The 23364-nt window shown below is 44.4% G+C and overlaps 1 protein-coding gene across 1 annotated transcript in view; it reads right to left on the reverse strand.

Annotated features, from left to right (window-relative positions):
• Nucleotides 1-23364, reverse strand: part of TGFA (transforming growth factor, alpha) — a 94014-nt gene that overhangs the window by 4630 nt on the left and 66020 nt on the right. The window contains exons 3-4 of the mRNA XM_012731439.1: nt 12649-12766; nt 1286-1435 (exon numbers count right to left, since the gene is read on the reverse strand). Of these exons, the coding sequence (XP_012586893.1) occupies nt 1286-1435; nt 12649-12766 (268 nt within the window). The remainder of the gene's footprint in view (nt 1-1285; nt 1436-12648; nt 12767-23364) is intronic.

Genomic DNA, 23364 nt, shown 5'->3' on the forward strand with positions numbered 1-23364 from the left:
CCAACTTTTCAATCCCTCTGCAGAGACCCATGTGGGCACCTAGTCTTTTTCCTAAAGGATCCTCCTGACCACAGAAACAGGGCCACGGAAGTGACAGGTGAGCACGCACAACTATCTGGCCATGAGAATCATGGCCAGTGGCCCATTAGGTTGTTCCTACACCCCAGGGAGGGTTCTCCTGTGTGGCAGGGCTGGCAAGGCCCCAGCCCAAACCACGGGTACTTGTCCTCTACCTGCAAACATGTTTTCCTAAGATAGGTGGCAGTGGAAGCGAAACTGCTTAGAGAGGAAGGAAAGGCCAGCCCAGTTCAGCTCTCATCCCTCCCCACCAATGCAAACTTGGTCCAGGAGGAGGCTATGTTGAGGCCTGGCTACTGTCAACAAGCTGGGGTTCCTAGGGACCAGAACTAGAAGTGTGAGCTCCAGGTACCCCAATAGCAACAAACCAGTAGACAGGACAAAGATTCATTTATCTCTGTCCAAATCCCAGGCAAGCTCAGGGAGTTAATGTCTGGCTTCCTGCATTGACATGCAACTGCTTACTCCAACCCTTGCCAAATCAGCCCCTTTACTTGCTGTCTGTTCCATCAGTTAATCTGCGCAGACTTTAGCAGTTCTGAGATTTTTTTATGCATGTTCAATTTATACCCAGGCATGCATTTCCTAAGGGTGTGCTCTGAGACCTAGATGCTTTCAAATATTACCAAGAAATAAATCTGGCCAGATATTCGGACAATGGCCCCGGGTCCTCACCCTTTGCAGAGCAGTGTAGTTGGGGCTAGAAGCAAGCCAATAGGGTTCAAAATGCTCAAAATGGGTCTCAGCTGGTCTAGGGCTCAGGAAGCCTTCTGAAAGATGCAAGGCAGAAACTGAATTTTGCGGGATTAGGAGGGGCAGAGAAGTAGAGAAAGGAGCAGGACTGTCTTCAGCCTGTCCTAAGCACGACAGTGCCTTTCACAATGACATTCTAATTTGCAAAGTATCTGCTGCTTCTGCTAGTGCCCAAAGAAGGGTGGAGCCTTTTCCCATGCCCTTCACAATTCTCAAGGTTCTGCACTAACAGACCACAGTGTCTGCTCTACACCTGGATTCTGCACTGGCTCCCGCAGCACAGGGACCTACGCTGGGGCACGCCCTTTGCACAGCTTGGCTGTCATCAAGCTCTGTGTGGATTTGCCAATGGCAACCAGACATCCCAGCAATAAAATGCTGAGGGCACCCTGTTATCGGGGCCTGGCACAGATGCCCCTGGCCAGGCAGGACCTCCAGGGCAGCAACTACTCACTGTATTAGCACACATGCGATGATGAGGACAGCCAAGGCCACGATGGAGACCACCACCAAGGCGGTGATGGCCTGCTTCTTCTGGCTGGCGGCCACCACGGCCAGGAGGTCAGCGTGCTCACAGCGGGCACCGACATAGCCAGAGTGGCAGCTGGGGAAGAAAAGAGCATCAGCATTGCTCTAGGCTCCTCAGGTCTCATTCTCCCAAATCTCCAGCGAAGACGGGGCCGGAGGAACCCAAAGCCCAACGGGGCAAGCCCAAAAGGGCCCCCCACTTCCACCCCCCAGCCTTTGCAATTGGAAGCAAAGGTGTAAGATCAGGTCTGCTTCCCTCACAGGTGCCTCTTGCCTGGAGAACGAGGCGTAACGGACCAGCTTGATTCCTGAGCACTCATTATTATCGTTACTATGACAGCTCTTGGGGGAATAAAGACAGCAAACGTGTACATGGCATGAAATACATTTGGCAGTTCCTAAAAAGAAAGGTTATTTTTAAACCAAATGTGTGTATTCGGAATTTTTGAGGATGAGAGAAAGAAAAACACGCTCGATCAGCAGGAGACACAGGCTGTGCTTTGCTTTGTTAGCTTCTAGTTCAAATAGTGCTGCCGGCATTCAACTGGGTGGGCCAGCCCGCGGCGCACATTCTGAAGTAGGGCCAGGGCCGCTGAATTGTGGAGCCTGATGTCCTCATTTCCAACCACACTGGCCTCCACTGGAGGACTGTAAGGACATAACAGAATGTCCATGAGCACGTGTGTGGTCTCAGAGGGTAATACCCACCCAAGGGGGTATCATAGCTGGAACTACTACTACTTAGGGGGGTTTTGGTTAAAGGCTGATGTGGTTTCTTCCATCTCTCCTATGCTAAACTGCACACTTTACCACCAATTCTGGGGTGAGTGCAAGTGGTTCTCCCATGTTCTAGCCAAAAGGAAGTGGTGACCTTTTTGAATGCAGGCATTTTCCCCTCCACGCAAGTCTGTTGATTCTTCTCAATAGACTTACTTACACAGGTGCCTTTGTGTGGGGTGAGTGTCTTGTAACGAAAATGTTTGATCACCATTTCCTTCTCCGGAGAGCTTCCTTCCCACAGGGACTTCCCCCATCAGCCTTGCACCAAACATTACAGATAGGATTTCAAGTTTCGTTTTTCCCCTCCTCACATGACAATGACAGCTAAAGTATTTTTTTTTTAAGAGTTTACCTTTGATTCAGTAGCCAATCTGTCACCTTCTCTTTTAAATTAAAAGATCTTTGAGGAACAAGGAAAAATGAAAGGAGATGAGGGGTCCCAGAAGGCCTGCTACTTGTCAGGGTCAGCTCAAGGGGCCTTGTATTTGTGATTGCCCCAGCCCTGTGCTCCTGGGCTGCTAGATTTCAGGTGCCAGAAGGGTTCTTGGGACCACAGGATAAACACAGGGTATTTTCTATATTTTGCTCAATATTGACAAAAATATAATCATTTTAATGTTAAAGGGACAGGTCCTGTATGGGTTTAAGATGTATGATAACAAGAGATGCTGATAAAGTTGCTGCTTAAGGCTACAACTTGGGATGCCAGACAGAGCATTTAAGACTGTTTTTAATGCTGCTGTATGGAAAAGTCTTTCACTGGCTCTCTTTACCCCAAAGCGCAATTGTTATCTATTAATATCTTAAAGGTGTTTTGTTTTCAGTTTGAATTTAGATTCAGGCACTCACTTTTCTGTCAAGGGCTATTTTATGTGTAATATACATTTTCTCATCTAATCCTTGCATAAATGGTCACCTACCTGCAGTTAGAGAGTAGCGAGAAATTCACAGCCAGGCCTGCTGACACCACCCACACCCCCAAGTCTGGGCACTCTCTCTTTCCTCACTCTGCCTGCCAAACTGTGATGGGGAGGTAAATGGCACAGATTAGATTTGTGATCAAATTTGGCTTTTGGTTTAGTCCTTAATCCTGAAAGGGTAAAAGAGATTTGAGAGTTTTAGCTTCCGCAGGGTGAAAGGGTTTGCTGTCTTTGGTAAGTAAGGAAGCTGAGGGGGGCCAGGGCGGAGGGAAAGTGCCAAGCAGGGTTTCCTGCAGACCCAGGGAGAAGAAAGCAGGACCCTGGCAGAGGAGGAGCAGAGCAGGAGAGGGAGGATCTCCAGCGAGATGACTTTTCTTTTCTTTCAGTCTTTTTCTTTTTAAAGACTTTTATATATATTTTACATCATTCTTTCTTTTTTGTACAAGGTATGCTTTCTGCCCTCAGGTGTAGCCTCCATGAAATTCCCACCACCAGTTCACCTGTGCACCATCACCACAGTCCCTTGTGCCTCTCCCACCCCCTCCGTGCCGAGTGTCTCTGGTTTATAGTTGCCTGTTGATTTTGTTTTTTTATGTATTATAATTATTCCCCCCCCCCCGATTGCTAATTTGTTTCCCCTACATTCCTCCTAAAAGTGAAAGCATCTGCTGTTTTTCTTTTTCTTTCTGGCTTATTTCACTGAGCACAATCCCTTCCAGCTCCATTCATGTTGCTGCAAATGGCAGGTATTTACCTTTTTGAATGCCGAAGAAAAATCCACAAGGAAAAAAAAACAAAACCTCCTGAACCAAAAAAAGAACTTTTCTTGAAAGAGGATCTGAGTCACAGATGCGGAGCAAGAACAGTGACCCACAGACCTAGGCTGGAGGGGCTATGACCCAGGAGTAGGTTTTGTTTATTTTTAAATACAATTTTATTGAAGTAATATTGATTGATTACACTACATGTTTTGAGCACACATTATAATTCTACATCTGTATAAACTACATCATGATCACCAAAAGTCTAGTTTCCATCTGTCACCACACACTAGACCACTTTTACTCATTTACCTACCCTCTTTTATGGTTCCATATAAATTTTAATATTTTTGTTCAATTGTATTTTGATAGAGATTACCTTAAACGTATATATTACTTTTGATTTATATTTCTTTAAAAATCGACATTTGTAGATTCTTAATTTTTTTTTGATTCTTAATTTTTTAAGGAACCTTCATATTGTTTTTTGTAGTGGCTACACCAATATATATTCCTACAGTGTGTGAGGGCTCCCTTTTCTCTACTTCCTCACCAATACTTGATGTTTTTGCCTTTTTGGTAATAGCTACTAGTCCAAAGGTATGAGGTGATAGCTCATTGTGATTTTGATTTACATTTCTCTACTTATAAAATGATATAAGTATATTTTCATGTGCTTGTTGGCTATCTGTATATCTTCTTAGGAGAACTGTATATTTGGGTCCTCTGCCCACTTTTTATTTTACTGATTGTCATTGTATGAATCTTTACATATTCTGTATATTAACTTTTTCTTGGATTTATGATTTGCAAATATTTTCTCCCTTTCAGTACGTTGCCTTTTCATTTTGATGATGATTATTTTTTTCTGTATAGAACTTTTTAGTTTGATGTAGTCCCACTTATTTCCCTTATCATTTGAATTGAATCCATAAAGATTTTTTTGTATATGGTTGTGCAGTTTTACCAACACCATTTATTAAAGAGATATTCTCCATATACACGTGGGTTTGTTTCTGGGAGCTCAATTCTTTCCCATTGAGCTGTGGGTGTGTGTTTAATTCAAATACCATGCTATTTTGATTACTATGGCTGTATAGTATAGTTTGACATTAGAGAGTATGATACCTCTATTTTGGTTCTTTTTTATTTGGAATTGCATTGGCTGTTGGGCTCTTTTATGATTCCATACAAATTTTAGGAATTTTTGCACTATTTCTACAAAATATGCCATTAGGATTTTTTTTTAAAGATTTATTTATTTATACATACAGAACTGGGGAACAGGCCAGAGGTGTGGGGGGTGAGAGGATTCACCAGATACAAAGTGGGGAGCAGAACAGGCAGATTGACTGAAATACATTGCTGAGGGGAGCAGCAGGCAAGACAAGAGAGGACTGCTGTGCCATGTGGGTCACCTCCCTGGCCAGGGGTTGAATTTGTGTTGCAGTGGCTGTGGATAGCTTCATAGTGCTGCACTTAACCCCTTGCACTACCAGAGACCCACCATTAAGATTTTGAAAGTGATTACAAGGAATCTGCTTTTGGTAGGATGCCATTTAAAAATGTTAATTATTCCAATCTCTGATTACCTATTTAATTTTTTAGTTTAATTTTACAGTAAGTCTTCACCTAATATTGTCAATGGATTTTCAGAAACTGTGCCTTTAAGTGAAATGATGTATAACAAACCAGGTCCTCAAATAATGTCATTTCCTTTAATGTTGCCAGGATTCTTTCTATATCATCTTTGGGGAAAGACCTACTTCTACAAAACTCTGGTGAACTATTGAACAGAATGGACTGGGGAGCCTGGGATTTGGGGTGGATGTTAAGATTTCTAACCTGGAATTAGAACTAAGTCAATGGGACTTCCCTGTAGGTATTAGCGCTATGTTCTCCTGTAGTGAGGATTTGCATATAAATTTGTAAAGACTGAGTTTATAGGAGTGTGAGTACCTACCTGGCAATTTCAATGACTTGAAATGTTCCTGTTCTAACCTGCAGGCTCTGGGAGAGAATGATTTTAATAGCTCCCTAACCACTTGGTTCTGAAAACCCTATAAATTAATAAATCGATGCTGGGGACACCAAGAAATCCCATTAAACAAACAAACAAACAAAAAATAGTGGCAACCAAGTGGCAATTACAATATATATATAATATTTATGACAGCACTAGGCTAAATTCCTATATGAATTGATTCTTTTAAACCCATCAATCACAACTGCCATTTGAGGTCGAGGCTATTTTTTACAGATGAGGAAGCTGGGAGCTTATAGAAACTAACAATATCACAGATGAAAGCTATCCTTTGTGGGGTAATGCAAATTGTCTTGATACTCTGGAATAAAGACTCAATGACAAACTCACAAACTTCACAGCAAAAAGAAAGGGGGTGCTGACTACCCCATAAAAACCTCTCCCTGATGTAGTTGCGACAAATGGCAAAGATGTTCCTACACAGTGCTGCTTTAACCAAGAAGGAGACCTCACAGGTAGGTCACTCTTTTCTGACTCCCTGTTCTTCCTACCAGGTGAACATTCACCATCTGTACATGCTGGGTTCTTCACAACCAGTTCTGCCTCTGACAGAGGTCCTTGCCCATTAGGAGAGAGCCTACGCCAACGAGAATGCCTCTGGACTTTAGTGTCACTGCTGAGCTAGGGAGCCCAACATATTTCTGACTAAAAACTTCCCCAAAGAGGGGAGGCCCAGCAGATAACTGGGTTGCTGCCTGGTAGATAAGGCTCCAGGCCATGGCTAGGCAAGCCCTGAGAATAGCAAATCTTTGCCTCAACCAGCCCAACCACAGGTGAGAGGCAGGAGAGCGCTCAGTCCAGTCTTCCCTCAAGAACCTCCAGATCAAAATCTCTTTGAAAATGGGATCTGGGTTTTTTTTTTTTAATAATATAATAGTTTATTTTTACATCATTTGGTGCCTTTTTCCATCTCAGTTGTAATCCCCATGGGAAGGATCTGGTGTTTTTGAAGAGTGGGAAATAGCAATTCTATTTCTACTCTTGATATCATGAAAGATGCCCGGTGATTAGCATTGAGCATACACCTTTGCGCTGATATGATTTCCTCTGGCCAGAGTCCCAAAAGGGGGTGTAACATGGCATAGACTTTGGAATCTCATTATCATGGGTCCAGATCCCATTCCCTACTTACTGTCTACGTGAGCAAGTTACTTAACCTCTCTGTATCATTGATTCTGCATCTTTAAAATATGAGAGTAATAAAACTTATCTCATAGAGCTGTTAGGAGCACTAATGAAGTTAATACCTTATGAAGTGCAAGAAGGAAGGGCTACACAGGTAGTAAAATGTAAATAAAAGGAGTGGAGCATTTTTAAGACTCTCAAAAGGTGTTGTCTTCATAAACGCTGATGTGCTGTCTGGCAGGAGTCAGGCTGGTGGGACTGGGGCACTGAGCCCAGTGACACCTGTATTGGGTGCTCACTCCTGGCATCTTAAGAGTTGTATTTGCCAAATCCTATAATCTCTGCCTAGGGTCTGGACAGGAATGGGCTGGAGAGGAGTGGGCTGGCTAGAGTAAAAGCGTCCTTGGCAGCTCTGACCCTTGCGCCTCCATGGGACAGCCGTGGTTCTCCAGGACTTTCATCAGCACAATAGCCTTCAGCTACTGTGATGGTAACAATGGGCTGATCACAGTGGTGACAATGCTGATGGCAGCTGCAACTTGAACTCTATGCTCTGTATCTGTATCTGGCCAACTAGAGGTAACGGCTACTTGAAATGTGACTAGTGGGACCGAGAGACTACATTTTCACTAATTTAAAAAAAAAAATAAATGTTTGCCTGTCCAGTGGCTCTTGTTGTGGACAGCAATTGTCCTTTCTGCATTATGGTCACTGGGACCTATGAAATGTATTATAATGTCCTCACTTTATACACAAAGGAATGGAGGCTTGACATGTCACTTATAGTGACCAAGATTTAAAGTTGTTGGTATAAGAGACTCAGGTCTGTCTCACCTCCAAGCAAAGCTTTTAACTGCTGCATTACAACTGAGCTCCAATACTCAGTATTTGCTTTGATTTTCAATATCTGGTGGGGGTGGAAGGACAGGAGGACTGGCATTTCTTCCAGGCACCTGAATAGTGTGAAGTCATAACTTTCTATCCCTGCCCCCCACCACCCCAACATGCTGTTGGTTGAAATGACAGCACACCAACATAGAGTGGCTAGCAACCAGCAGAAAACCACTCCTCGCCCAGACTCTTGGGAAGTGTTTGGGCCTGGCGGAACAGGGATGGCGGTCACTTTTCTCTGGGTGTTTGACTCTGTCAGATCCCACTGGAATGTGCTGTGGCCGGCCCGTGAGGAATGTTTTCCTTGGCTGAGAGCAATTTGTTTTCACACTTTGCTGTGGGAAAGTTAAGGCGGGGAGTTCAGTCACGGAGCAGCATATGGGACAGGTGAGAAACTTCAAGCTGGTTGTTACTGGCTGCCAAAGCTGGAACCTCAAAACAAGTCACCTGGGTGGCTTCTTTCAACGGTTTGCCTTTGTTTAAAGGCTTTTGCAGGCAGCAAACCAACAGTGTGGGGACTCTGCCTCAGGGGAAAAATGGCAAGAGTCCTAACTTTGCATTTCTATGGCTTTTCTCTTCCCCTTTGTTTTCTCATCTAGTTGAGCACCGCGGGATTTATGAAAAGGAGACATAAAATACAATCTGGGTTCCTCAGACACATAAATCTTTAAGGCCATTTTTACTACTTTTGGCTCTCTGACTAGTTACTTGTTTTAATTCTTTTCCTTTACCTCATTTTAGCATGAGGTGTCACTTTAGATTCTCAGGAACAGAAAGAGGATTGTTTATATGGAAAACAAAGCTTAGGAATGCTAGTATTTAGAAAATCTCCCTTTTTCTCAGACTGTAATCTTGACTCACTGTCATATTAATTTATATGGCCATGAGGGGCCATAACCTCAAGGTATGTCAGCTTTATGGACCAGGATGTGTGTTATCTACTTCCCTAAAAACAGGAAATAAATCTTTTCGGTGGTGATCTGAGAGATGAGAGATAATCTTATTGCTTTATCACCCAGATTGAGGGTTTACAGGGTCTCTTTAAAATCCTGCAACGTGAAATTAAAGATAAGGAGAAAATACAAATAACAACAACAAAAAAATCCTGCAACGTTCCTTTTCCTTGGACTTCTTTATTATTTTTCTCTCCTAAATTTCATGCACCCATCCTGGAGATTCTATAACCTCACTGCAATGACCAGATGGTAAGTTCCATTATTCTATGCACACATAATTAAGGTGTGCCTTTTTTCTTTCTAATCTCTCATGTCAATTTAATTATTTTTCAGCTTTACAGACCTAGAAGGATATATGATTAGCTTCTTCCCCAACAGATTTCTCTGCAGATTCAGAGTTTCTGGTCTAGTAGGAATGAATTAAATAGAACATTCTTTTAGGTATCAGAAATGCAAAAATGTATAGGTGCGGTCCTGTCCTCACTGAGCTTACAAGCTCCCACAGCAGCTGCAGAAGTGACTTAAGTGGGCAAGTGTTAGCAGAATAGCGGTGGCAAAGGATGAGAGGGAAATAACATTTATGTCAGTGTGGAGAGCAGCAGGGCAGGGAGCTGGAGAACTGGGTGGGGCTGGGGTGCAGGGAGGTGCACCTGTATCTCAGCCTCGAGGCTGTGTATGCCAGCACAGACCTGGAGCTGCCTTCTGTTGCTCCTTTAAGAGCAGCTGGGCATCAACATGAAGGTCTGGAACCTGACTTCTCTACAGTGCTGCCAACTAATTAAAGAACAATGAGGATCATCATCCAGTGCATATAAAACATAACTGTGGGCTGAATACTGCCCCTAGGCCACCAGCATCCAGTGGGTCACTGAGGTGAAGAGGGTCGCTGAGGTGAAGTACACTGAAAGCTTGCCTGGCTAGCTTTTCCACAGGACAAGGGTGTCTGCAGTTCCCACAGACCTCACACAGGAAGGAGTTGATAAGAGTCTGTGGTCAGACAATGGGCTTCCGGGCTGACTCTGATCTACTTTCTGGGGAAGGTTTACCTTCAGGAACAAGGCACCAATCTTTCCTGGAGAAAAAGAACTCAGTGATTTGAGGGGAACTTTGTGAGGCTGGGCCCCAGAGTCCTTTGGGGCGGCAGCTGAGGGCAGAAGGGATGGAATTTGCTGGATCTGGGACTCTCTGAGCCTCCAACTGCTCACTTACAGGATAAGTAAGGGAAGGAGACCCTGCTCAAGAGAGGAGCTGTGAGGACTCTATGAGTTAGCTCCAAATTGGCACATAGATCCAATTTGTCTTTGGAGCTATTGTTATCATTAGTGGTAATATTTATAATGTGAATAGAGAGAGCGAGTCTCCCTGATTACCAAAATGTGATGGTGTGTGAATATGATGGATAGTGATTGCCCTTGAGCCGAGAGCAGTGCTTGTGGCCTCCACTGAGGAGAACAAGAAAGCAGTTGTCCAGACAAGGGGGGTGGGGGTGGGGGGTCTTGACCATAATTAAGATGGGGCAGGGAGGGGGAACTTTGGCTGGGTGAATGACCCAGGCCCCAGCTCTCAGGAAGTTGACAATAACTCCTGCTGTTGTGGAGAAAGCACCTGAGGTGGAAACATTGAGCTGCTGACTTTCTTTCGATCAAACTCTCCCCAAAGAGGTCTGCCCCATTCACTGTAGCCTGAGTCCCCCTGCACTGTGTTCTGCAGTGGAAAGAATGCCTCTGCCTGCTGCCCTGGGAGCTTCCTAACTGCCTCTGGGCCAGTATTTTTCCATAGTGATCTGGCTACTAACAAAACAATTCCAGCAGCACCCTCCAACCCACCCCAGGGGCCCCACGTGTGTTTAAACAAGAATGATAATCATGAATAACTCACTGTCTACTATCCTCACTGTGCATTGTACTCAGGGTGTGGGGAGGGCCCTTATCTGGGGGTGTTTCTTACTTCCGGAGGCATGACTTAGGGACCTCACACTGTCCTCCCCCCAGGGGGAAGTGGCAGTGTGCCTCTCCTGGCCAGGCTTAGAGGCACTGAGGCACTGTTCAGGGCTCACAGGTGTGCCTCAGGAGGAGGTGAGCACTGCTTATGGGAGTAGGCTCTCTTGGTCCCCAATCTCTCCCAGGCTGATGCGTCTGATACACTTAAGCATCACGGACTCTGCTTCAGTAGCCAAAGTCCAATTTGACTCTGAGCTCTGCTATGTGACCTAGGGCCAACTTCCCCATGCCTGTACATACCTCAGGGATTGTGAGGAATCATATGAGTGCTGTGCATGGAGGTGCACAGCAATAAATGAAAGCTCAGTATTATTTACTGGTGTTAGGTTGGACGATGTGAAATTGCTGGCTTCCAATCATTTTTGGCCTATAGGAATGGCATCGCCATATAGTTCAGTGGTTAGGAGTGGACTTTGCCCCCCTTTCCCACCTCAGGCAATTTCCTTTTTATCTATTGATATTTATTGAGGTGACATTAGTTTACAGCATTGTATGCATTCTAGGAGTATGGTTTTCTCACATCTCCATGTCCACCACCACCAGTCCAGTCATCATTCACCATCAACCAATTGCTCCTTTCCACCTCCCATTCCTGTACCCCCTCTTTTAAAACCTTTGGTAACTCTTATTCTGCTGTCAGCCTGGGGCTTATTTTGCCTTTTTTTTTTTTTTTTTTTTAGTATATCACAAATGAGTGAAATCACATGTTATCTGTCTTTCTTCTTCAGACTTATTTCACTTAGCATAATCCCCTCTAGTTCCATCTGTGTTTTCACAAGTGGCCAGATTTTATCTTTCTGGAGACATTTTTGACTGTCACAATGGGGTTATGGTGGCAGTGCTACTGGCCCCTAGGAGGGAGTAGCCAGGGCTGCTGCTTGAACCCTTGAATACATGGGTTCAAGGAATCCCCTAAACTCAGGATTTTCTAGCTCCAAATGCCAAGAATGCGAAGGTTGAGAATGGGCTGCTTAACAGTAATCTATAATGGATAGACTAATTTTCCAAAAACATCTCTCTCCAAACCCAGCATGGCTCCCATTAGAGCCCAGAGAATAAAGGCCCTTCTCCAACAAGCTCTGGCCTCTGATCTGACTCCAGTTCTGTCTCCACACTGCTGCAGCTGCTGACCTACAATAGCAGGGCCCCAGACGCTCTAGCTTTGGGGTAACCCAACTGCCCATTCCAATGAAACATTCCTAATACCTGCTCTGGGATGCTCTCCTCAAGCTCCTGTCCTCCCTGATCTGGCTAACTACAAGTCACCAGAGCTCCTGATGCTTTTCCCAAGTGTCTTTCCTGGAGCTTGGAGCCAGTTGGTTGGGTGGGGCTTAGCTATCCTTTGGAAAGCTCCAGGAGCTCATGCTGGGCCTGGTGTGGGAACAAGCACACATTTTTATTTCTAAGTTTGTTCCTTGTCCAGTTACTGCTATGTCTGTGTGCACTGCAACTTATTAACCTCCTGTAATAATGCTGGACCCTGGCTACTGAAAGCACCCAGCCCAAGGTAGTGTACTTAATTTAACTTGAATCCAGGAATTTGCTGGGCCCAGGAATGGCCATGAGCTGCTTGCTAAACAAATGCAGATCCCCAGGTTCCACTCCCCTCAAGGCTTCTGCCTCAGTGGTTCTCGAAACCAGGGCACTCAAATTTGAATTTTCAACCAGCTGCTTTAGAGCAAGGCATCCCTCAGCTGTCCTGATCATCCCACATGTCCGGTTCCAGGCGTCTCAGGCACACCTGGTGGAGGTGAATGCTCTTGGAACTGGTTGATGGGCTGCTCACCCCCCAGGACACCAGGGGGCACTTACACACATGCTGGCTTCTCCTCCTGCACCAAAAACCTGCAGGTTCCATGGAAGCAAAACTGACTGTGGGAATCCGGGCATTCATTAAAATGGGACAACACAGCTGCAGCCACGGGAGGGTCTGCTGGGAGAGAAAAGACAGTTGGCTCAGATCCACCGCATAGTGAAGACAGGCCCCCACCCTACTCTTCTGACCAAGAAGGGGTGGAGTCCGTGGGCTGGGATTTCTGGCCCCCATCTGAGCTTCCTTCTTCAACACTCACTTTCTAATGGCCAGCCCTTATTTTTCAAGTTTGTGGAAAGCAACACTCTCTCCAAAAGATTCAGTGCAACTCAAATACACCAGAGCCTCTTTACTATTTAAAGCCTATTACCCAAGAGCAACCTAATTTTACCTTTAAAGACAGCATCCCCCAGAATCTGCTTCAAACACAAGAAACCAGAAGAAAGAGATAAGAGCACAGTAGAGTCACTAAATTGATGCTGAAGAAGAACAGTGTTTGCGACACATTATTATTGTACATGAAACAAGTGTGTTTCGATCTGGTCTGTATCTCAGGATTCTACTAAGCATTTTAACATGGAGTAATTTAGACATAACGGAAAAGTCTGGAGAGGATCTACGGGGAGAGGGTAGCAGGGTGCGTCTGAGCTGGTGGGAAAAGGAGTGGCAGTGCGAGATGGCCTATGGCCCAGAGCTGCTTGGGCAGCACTGGGAAAGCCAAGGAGCGTGAGGCAGGGAACAGAGTTGGATCCTGCTCGCAGCCCATCACTCTCCAGAGCCCGGAACATCACCAAACCTCTCAGGGAATTCCTTCCCTGGCTTTCAGACAGGAATACAAATAACTAAAAACAACTGTAAGGAACAACATATGAACGAACACCTTTGGCTAGCCCGGAAGATATGACTTGGGATTTATGTTATTAGCTGCCAATCAGTCACTGTATTTGAGTCAAATAACACTTGAGACACAGCAGGCAACTATTTCAAGATGGCACAGTAGAGGTGGTTTCCATGGCTTCTTTCAAAGGGTTCTCTCATGTTTGTGTTGGGTATTTGGGGAGAGTCTTTTCCACTTGCTGTTTTTGGAAAGAATATGTTCTTGGAGTCCTTGCTCTTTGAGAAAGGGCAGGGCTTCTAGTGTGGGGTTTAGACAATCACTAAATATTGAACTTACATTGCTGGCTTTCTATTCAAGAATTGCTTCTAGGAGTATCATAGTTTTGGGATCTCATAATTGAATAGAAGTAGCAGAGGCTAAAAACATAGGTGCTGTGAACAGTGAGAGAGTAGTACTTAGTGGTTATGAGCCTGGGCCTTAGAAGCTGACAGACATGAGTTTGAATCCTGCTTCTCCAACCTGGATGAAGACTTAGGCTGTCTTAGCTTGATTCTGCCGCCAGAAGCAAGAGAGTCCACCCGCCCCATGGTAGCTCTGAGGTGGAAGGAGACACCTCACTCAGTACTGTTCTCAACAAATTGGTCCCTACCACTAAGCTGATAGCTCTCCTGTTACCACTGACGATCCCAGATGCCACAGAGGTCCACATGTGGCAAGACCACTAGAGTACATCGTCAGCCCCTTCTGCCATAAATGCAGTGAAGTGTAACCAAAAGCCCCAGGTCTCTGTCAGCCCCTAATGACTGACTGTAACTCCCAAGTGTGAGGACAAGCAGAGGAAACCCAAAACCAGGTGGAGATGTCACCGAGGGCAGCCAGTCACCCCGCGCTGGGGTGCACAGGTGTCTGTGCAGGAGCTGCCTCCAAGGCGTGGGGTCCCATGACCTTGGCTGATTGCATTTACCTGGAGCCCCAGGCAGAGTGGCTGGTGAACGGGCTGCCGGCCACTCAGTGACAGCGGGCACTGGGATGTTAAAATGAGACTGGCAGCTTACTTATGGAGCTCACACAACTGGCTCCTCTGTGCTCATTAAACTCACCATGGAGGAAATATGGAGAAATGAAGGGGCTTGAGATGAGTGCATCCAATTTGATTTCTTTTAATTTGAAAAGGCTTTTGAAAAGCTCCACAGAAGGTTTACAGACAACTGTGTCTGAGCAACTAGAGGGAGCCCCCTGACACGGCTTGGAGCCAGCCTCACGAGGTGTGGTCTGCGTACCTGCAGCTCCACAGCCCTGGGAGCCCTGGTGTTAGGAAGCCAGATTCCTGGGTCCCGTCCCAGGCTCACTGACTGAGCATCTGTGGGGTGGGCCCAGGAATCTGTGTGACAAAACTCATCAGCTTTCAGGTGAGTTTTAAAGTAGGCTTGTCAAGAAATCATTGATAAAGGGTACGTTTGCCCTACAGGTAATTCTGACACAGGCTAATGTTTCAGACTGAGGTTTGAATTACACAGGAAATGAAGGATAGAGACAAAAGCCCTTGTAGAAACATTGAAATGACAGAGGGGCTGAAAGGGATCTTTTTTAGAACTGATCATCTTCCATCGCTTCAAACTCCCGAATTTGACACAGATGCCTCAAATTTGCTGTAGTTCTTTGGGGTGAGAGGGCAGGTCAGAGAAATGCACTAAAAGAAAAGCTCTGCGTCTGTCTTTTGGGAACACTGCCCTCCACACGGTGAGGCACGGCCTCCATGCCACCGTCTCGTTTAACCTGTATTAATGGATTTTACCTCTTCTCATTATTGACCCGAGGAGACTTTATAAAAATAGGTACCCTAAAAGGGGGATGCAGCTGGATAATAGGCAGGTTTGTGCGTATGTGTGGGAGGGCAGGGGAGGAGACAGACTGGAAAGAAAAGAGGGAAGGAGGGGAGAGCAAGGAGGGAGACAGGTGAAGAGACAGCACCCAAAAGCCCTGTGTGAAGTGTGAAGCTGCCACAAGAAGAGGGGGAGTGATCAACTTATTTTGGGGTTTTTGAAGATGTTTGTCTCAGATACCACCAGAATCAACAAAGAAAATCCCAACATTGCCACATGATCAGCAGGGACAGACAAGCCCAGAGCTTCCCTGAGCTTCAGGAGGAGGGGGCTCTGGGAGGTTGGGGGAGGCGGGGGAAACGTGAGCTGCTGCGTGCCAGGTGCTTTCTTTTTTTTTCTTCTTCTTTTTTTTATTACAAAGTTTATTGTTTATTTTTACATCATTTTGCACATTTTTTTTTCCATCTCGATTGTAATCCCCGCGGGTTTCCCATCACCAAATCACCCCTGTGCCACCACCATAGTCCCGTGCATTTCCCTCCCTCCTCCCCCCCCCCCCGTTTTTGATCCCATTTCCCACTCCACCCCCACAGAATGTCTCTGGTATATGGTTGTTCATTATTTTTGTTATTTTCTCGCCTGGTGCATTATACTCCTGCTATGAGTGACACCATCCGGTATTTTTCTTTCTCTTTCTGGCTTATCTCACTAAGCATGATCTTTTCCAGCTCCATCCAAGTTGCTGCAAAAGACATGTGTTTCTCTTTTTTGGTTGCTGAGTAATATTCCATTGTATATATATACCACATCTTTCTAATCAAGTCATCTACTTTTGGGCATTTGGGCTGCTTCCATGTTTTTCCAATTGTAAATAAAGCAGCAATAAACATGGGGGTACAAGTATCTTTTTCAATCAGTGTTTTGCCAGGTGCTTTCTTTACAGCACCTCAGAATCTATGAGACAAGGTTGGTGGTCGCAGCAGGTGGAAGATTTGCTCAGTAACTTAGCACCAGCTCCCTGGGGGGATGGAGGGGTGGCGGTGGGGGGGTGGGGTGGCGGTGCCAAGCAACTGCCTCTACTTATTTTATAAAAATGAGCTTCTCAAGGAAACCCCCACATTTGAAGCATCTTCCCAGAGAGTGAGTCTCTCAGCTCCTCATTCTTTCTTCCGTTCTCCCTGTTCTTTTCTCTATCTTCCTCATCAGTCTTTGCTTTCTTCCTTTTTTCCCCCCTCTTCTTTCTGAAGATTCAAGGAATTACCAAGTGAAGGGAGGAAAGTTCCAGATACTTAAAGTGAGAAAAAAATAAAATTACTGAAAAAAGGCAGACAGCGAATGGTGACAGGGAATCTCCTGGGAGGGCCAGGTAGGGGCAGCCCAGGGCTCACCACTGACTCCCCCAGGCACTGGGTCTCATTAGTGCTGGGGCTGATGGGAAAATCAAATGTTCCGGTGCTCAAAGCCCATCTCACACAGCCCATCTGCAGCTGGCGTTTCAAAGCTGCTCAGTTCCTGTTGCTCTGAAATTTATGAGAGGCCTCTTCAACATGTTAACCAAACGCACATCTTGCAGACACCACTGTTCTCCCGGGAAGCTGTGAAAATTTTGCCCAGAGACCACAGACCCACTAATGGGGCCTGGAACCCAGCCCCGCTCTTGGGATGAGGGTCTGGAATAGCAATCGAAGGGGCACAAAACCACACACTCAATTCACCAGAGGAGTCTCCCCAGTTCAGAAGGGCGGGGAGCAACCATCTGGATAGCTCCCTCTGACAGCCCTGCTCCCGGGAGAGCAGTGTCCACCCTACCAGGGACAATCACCCCTTTTTAAAAGCTGCTCTAATTGGAATTTTTTGCTGAGCTGGTCAGTGAGAGCTAGCTGAGGCCGGGGCTCCTCACTCTTCTCCAGATGTCAGGAGCTGTGAACACGTCTGCTCATTGCAAAGCTTACATCATTTATGGCCATTTCATTACTTCCTCAAATGTCATGGCTAACTTTCTGACAACTTAATAATGATGCCTGGCTTTTGAGTAGGAACTCCAGTTAAAGTTTTTGACCCGGGACTAAATATTTTCTCTTCAGACACTATACAATGACAACACCAACTAATGCTTCTGGAATGTCTAGGAGAAAAGACAGCAGACTCAGCTAATGAAGAGGGGAGTTAGCAGCAGGGTCTGTACTCTGCTGTGCCCAGGTGCCCAGGCCTCCTCTAGCCTGGCGCCAGGTGAGGGACATTCACAGCCTGGGCTCAGTGCTGGGCCAGGGGAGGCTTGTTGCAGGCTACCACCAGGCCCATTTTCCAGGGGCGGAATTTCAACTCACATGAGCAATTCATGACCTGCAAAGTGTGCAGGTGCCCCTAGGAAAAGGCTAGTTAGGAGCTGCAGCAGGTCTTAGAGAAGCTGATGGGACACAGGCCTGGGCATGTGTGTGGGGGGGTGGTGGTGGTGGTGTGGAGAATAATAATTCTTATCTGGTTTATAAGTGATCCCCCAAGAGGAGAAGCATGGCCAGTAGTGAGTGTGGCGATACCTTTGACCTTCACCACAGAGAACACCCCATTGGAGAAGATACCACTTGGGGCACACTTCCTGAGGCCGCACAGTAGGCACAGATATGAGGGGGCGGTTTCCAAATAAGCAGTGGGAGTCAGCAGAGACAGAAAAGTACACGCAGTCACATTTACAGGAGTAGGGAATTCATCTTGTTCTCAGGGCTATTGGCCAACAAGGGGAACTCGATTTTGCTGTTTTGGGTGTGTATGTGGGTGGAGTGGGGGTGAGAGAACTATAACCACTCACTCATTCACTATGAAAGCCAACCACAGAGAACACTTTAAAACGAAGAGACATAAAACAATTTCACAGGACGGTCATTTTAGAGAGAAAGGACGTTTGTTTTAAACAATGAAAGGGGGGAAAGGAATGGGAAGCAGGGCCCCATCCCTCCTGTGCTCTGGATGAGGGGGGCAGGTTGGGAGCACAGCACCTCTGCCCTGAGCGTCTCAAGTTCCTGAGAGTAACTTAAAAAATAACATCACCCGCCCCTCCACCCCAACAAGATCCAGGAATACGGATTTACTAATTTTTTAGCAATTTTTTCCCACGTTGGCTAATTTTGTCCTTATTTAACCTTCATTTTCAACTTGTTTTAGCCACCCTTCACTCCCACTTTATCTCCTCAAGCCTCAGAACTACCCCTATGGGGAAAGCATTCCCTGCCTCTGTTTTTCATGAGAAAACAAAACTAAAGCTTAAATAACCTTGCCAGCGGGTGGACCCATAGCTAGAAAGTACTAGGACTGGAATTTTATCTCAGTTCTCTGATTTTAAGAGATTAAGGAGCTGTGGAAATTAGGACACCTAGAGTTGAGGAAGACAAACGCTGGGAAGGCCCATAATTACAAACTACGACACATGGGGCAGTGAGGAAGGAGAACACTGAACTTGTTCGGCAGTTTCTAGTAACTAGAAAGGGCACTGGTAGGAGAAATAAGAGGAAGTCTCACTTTATTCCGGGAGAACCCTACATATGGGACTAATTGTTCCCACAAGGAATCAGTGGCTGAAACACAGACATAGATGCAAAGAGATATCTAGAACAGTGGTGCTTAATCAAGGAGCAGCGGGAAGTAGCAGGATGATTCACAAGATGGCACTGGGTTGCTCCATAAAGCTGTCCACCCTCTGGCTTCAGGGAGCTTCTGAACAAGAGACCAGCACTTCTGGCTCTCTGAGCTTAAACAGACTCTGGCTCAGCTTAAACAGACTCTTCTTTTGCTTTTGTAGCTTTAAGCAAGATACTGTGTGTGGGGAACTTAAAGGAACATCTGTGCTAATTTCACTCTTGCCGATCATTTCTTTGAGTAAAATGCACATGGCACTAGATGTGATGGAACTAAATAGAAAGAAAGATTTGGGGGCTCTCCCTGGTGGTGCAATGGGATAAAGCACAGCACTGCTAAGCTAGCAGCAGCCTCAACCTCAACCAGAGTTTGATCCGTGTTGGATCCCCGATCCCCGTTCAGGGAGGTGACTCACATGGTGCAGCAGACCTCTTCTGTCTCGCCCACTACTCCCCTCAGCAGTGTACTTTGTCAATCTACCTGTTCTACTCCCCACTCTGTCTGGTAAATTTTCTCACCACCCCCCTACCTATACCTATATATGAGTGCAAAAATAAAACTTAAAAAAAAAAAAGAGGTTTAAAGAAGTATACGACATTTCTTACTTTCCTACAAAGATACTGTTTATGAATAACACAATGTGTGTTGTGTGAGCAAGAGACATGCACACAGAGACATAGAGAGACAGAGAGAGAGGCAAAGAGGGAGAGAATGAGAATGAGTTGAAGGTTAAGAAATTCTCTGTGTACCTTCTATAGTTGGGACAATTCATTTGGAGAGAAAACAAGTCAGGAATTATCGTGACTATTCTCAAGGCTATTTTAGAATAAAAACAGCCCAAAGTTCCAAGACAAAATGGTTTTAACCATTAGCAAAGAAGATACAGGAAGCTAACATAAATTTCAGTGAAACTGAAATACAAGCTAAAACCAGAGACTAAAGATGCCTGGTACACATATTTCAACTTGGCCTCTTAAACTGCACCCAGTTCCCACCAGTAACACAACCTGCTCCCCCAAAGGGCATGAGGAAGGGAGGGGCATGTGTGAAATACTCCAAGCAGCCCCGAATCAACATTCTAGATCTGTGCTGGATTAAAATAAGATGGAAATAGAAAGGACACGCTCTCAATACGAAAGGTTACCTCTATCCACACTAACTCCTCTTTCTCCTCATGACACTGTTCTTTGGCCCCCAGGTTTTTCCTTCTATCTTGACTTTGTCCTTAGTAATTTTAAGCAAAAAACTAATTAAGAAAATTGCAGGTCATGATTTTGCTTTGAAGATTGAAAGCCAAACCTCTCTTCTAATACTATTTAATAATAAGATTTCAAAGAGACAGATCATTTCTTTTATATTTCAAACCAGAAAGCCCCTTATTCTAATTACATCCTCTTGGGTGTCAACCAGCATTCTGAAAACATTTCAAATTTCCATTTACAAAGTAAACAAGGATATCTATGTTTGGCTTTCACCAGCCAGCTTTGAACCTAACATGAACAGCTCTGGGAACTAGAATTATACTGGCTGGGGAATTCTCTTCTGGCTTTGTTGGAGAACAGCCTCGTTGGAGCCCAGGGCTACCTGGTTTTGCAGTTTCTTTGCATCTCTGTTCTCTTTATTAATGTTAAAATTGTTAAGTGGTTGGCAGGAAACCTTCAATTTGCCCTCAGGAAAAAAGTCTTCCGCTTGTGGAGTCTTTGAACCATAATCTTCTAAACCTTCCACATTGAGTATGTGTAAGCATTACTGGGATAATTGTTTTTCTAGAACATTCTATGGCTTCAAACCCTTTTCATGGGTAGTCTGCAAATGTATTCTGGGTGGAGAAAGGATGCTTCCCCTTCCTTGGTTTAAATGGGGAAACTAAGGCCAGAGATTAATTCAAGGTAAAGTTCAACAGCCTTAAAATATAGATGTGCATTGGTGAATAGGACTTTAAAAGTCTTGGGACAAAAATATGATTCTTCCATGTAATTTTGATATTGATGATTTCTGGTTGTCATAAAATGAAAACCTTTCAATTATGGTTATATTCCAAAGAAAAGACATGAACTGTAAAAAGAACAGGGGGCTTATGGGTAACTATTTCCTCTTTTGCAATTTTCCCAATTTTATCAAATGATCATTTTAGACTTTCATTAATTAAACACTTAAATTAAAATCCAAAACATTACAAACAATTTAACCAGATTTTAATTGTTTTACTCACAGAGCTATATAGAGTTGTAAAATACTTGCCTTTAGGAATCTAGATTTGAATTTAAAATCATGCTATCGTCTTGTTTCATCACTAAAAGGCAATAAGGAAGGAAGGAGACACAAAATACTTAGAGAAGAGAGAAGATGCTCTCATGAAAGATATTGGGGAGGAGCTGACCTCAGGCTTGATCTCTAGGCCCAGAAACTTCACATACTTCCTATGCTAAACAACACACCCCACAAAGAACAGGGCGCTTACTGACCCACTGCATTTCCAACCTCTAAACTCATGCTATTTTATTAAACTAAAAGACGGTAGCAGGGAAACGCTTCTGTGGAGGGCAGGGAATGAGAAGCTGGCACAGATTCCCAGGAGATCCTACAAACTGATGTTTTTTTTCTTTTTCCTGGCACACAGACTACATTTTCTAGTCTTCTTTGCAGTTCTTTATGCTCATGCTACCAGGTTAAGGCCCATGGATGTGAGTAGAAGTGATGTGTGTCACACCCAGGTTTGGTTCACAAAAACCTCCTTTTTCTTCCCCTAAACTGCAGGCTAAGTGGAGAGAACTCTTCTAAGGACATGGATGAAGGAGGAGCCACAAGATGGAAGGAGCCTGGGTCCTTGAACAACCACAAGGAAAGAATTCTACAAGGCCAGTGGTTGACCTGAGCAGGAAATAGACATATATTCTGGGCTTATCTGTTTACAGCAGGGAGCGTTAACCTAATGGAAGCCTAATGAAAGTATTTGGGGGTTAGAGAATTTCTAACGAGGAAGAAAGCCTCACAATAAATTATATCTTTGCTCCTCTTCTCTGATCAGTCCTTCTGGGAATCTTACCCAAACACCAACACGTCTCACACTTAGAATCTGAAGTCAGCCTGGCTCTGATAGGAAGTTTCCACTTTGAAACTTTGCTGCTTTTCCCCTTGAAGAATGATCTGTCTAGACTCCAGCCTTAAGGGTCCAGGCCAACACTCATAAACCTTTACAGGGATGGTGATCGTTTTTTGGGGCCAGGGTGACCTGTCTTGCTCTGAAGGTTTATAAGCATTTGAAAAAAGGTAAAATGTAGATGGAACAAAGATGGTTTCTACATGTAAGCCTGAGAACAAAATCAGAGCAATGCTGCTATGATTTGAGCAGGCAGGGTTTGGCTGTTGGGTTTGAAATGACACAGTGTGTGCAAACTTTCTGGATTCTCAAAACACTAGACAAAAATCACCACAGCAGGATAGCACTGTGACCACTATGACTTCAGGGTATCCTACAGTTTACCCAAATTGCCATCTCTTATATCTCACCAGCTGCAAAATCAATACTACTAGAAAAAAAAAGTAAACCCAGTCTGGCCCAGAGTATCTTGATAACATGTCATCGTCATCACTAGGGCTTTCATCCAGGCTTCAGTTTTATCTGTAGTGTATTATCTATCAAGCCCACAGAGTTTTACAACTTGTTATTATAAAAATAATACATGTTCATTGAAGAACTATTAGAAAATACAAAAATCCTAAGATAATTACTTGTTATCTAATCACTGAGAAATAAGCACTGTTTAACAGAATGTTTTACAAATGCTTATTATTTCTAGCAGTTTTCTTAAGAAAGTTCTATATAATGACTTGCTTGCTAGTGGTGTTAACTTTCATTGGCTCTCTTTTCTCTTTTGGAATTATTCTGTATATTGGATCCCCTAATTTTGTTTTCCAGACTTCTTTCCCTTTTAATTTTTGTGAGTTCTGGGAGAAACTTCCCAAATCGCTTTTCAACCTCACTGATTTAATTTACGGTAACATTGAATCTGTTATTCATTGGTCCATTCTGAATCCAAAATTGGTTACTATATTTTCATCTCATTGTAACTGTTGCTTACATGTGGTTCATTAGATACAATGTCATTTTCAGTCTTGAAGACAAAAATGAGAAATTAAACAAAATCTTCTTCCACTTCTGGTAAGTAAATACAATCACTGAAACTACTCAAGAATGTTCTTACATAAGGAATCCTTTCACTCAGTAATCTTCACATTATCATCTTTATAGACAAAGATCTACTTTGAAAAGGATCTGATTTACTTTGAACAGGATCTGATTTAAGATGTTTAAAGCAGGTCCTTTCAGGATCAACTCATGCATTTTTTTCCCCTCTAATCATTCATCTTTTATTTTTTATTTCATTAAAAAATAATACAATAGTTTATTTTTACATCATTTC

This window comes from Condylura cristata, unplaced genomic scaffold, assembly GCF_000260355.1.
Source record: "Condylura cristata isolate star-nosed mole 26May11 unplaced genomic scaffold, ConCri1.0 scaffold00031, whole genome shotgun sequence".
Classification (NCBI taxonomy): Eukaryota; Metazoa; Chordata; class Mammalia; order Eulipotyphla; family Talpidae; genus Condylura; species Condylura cristata.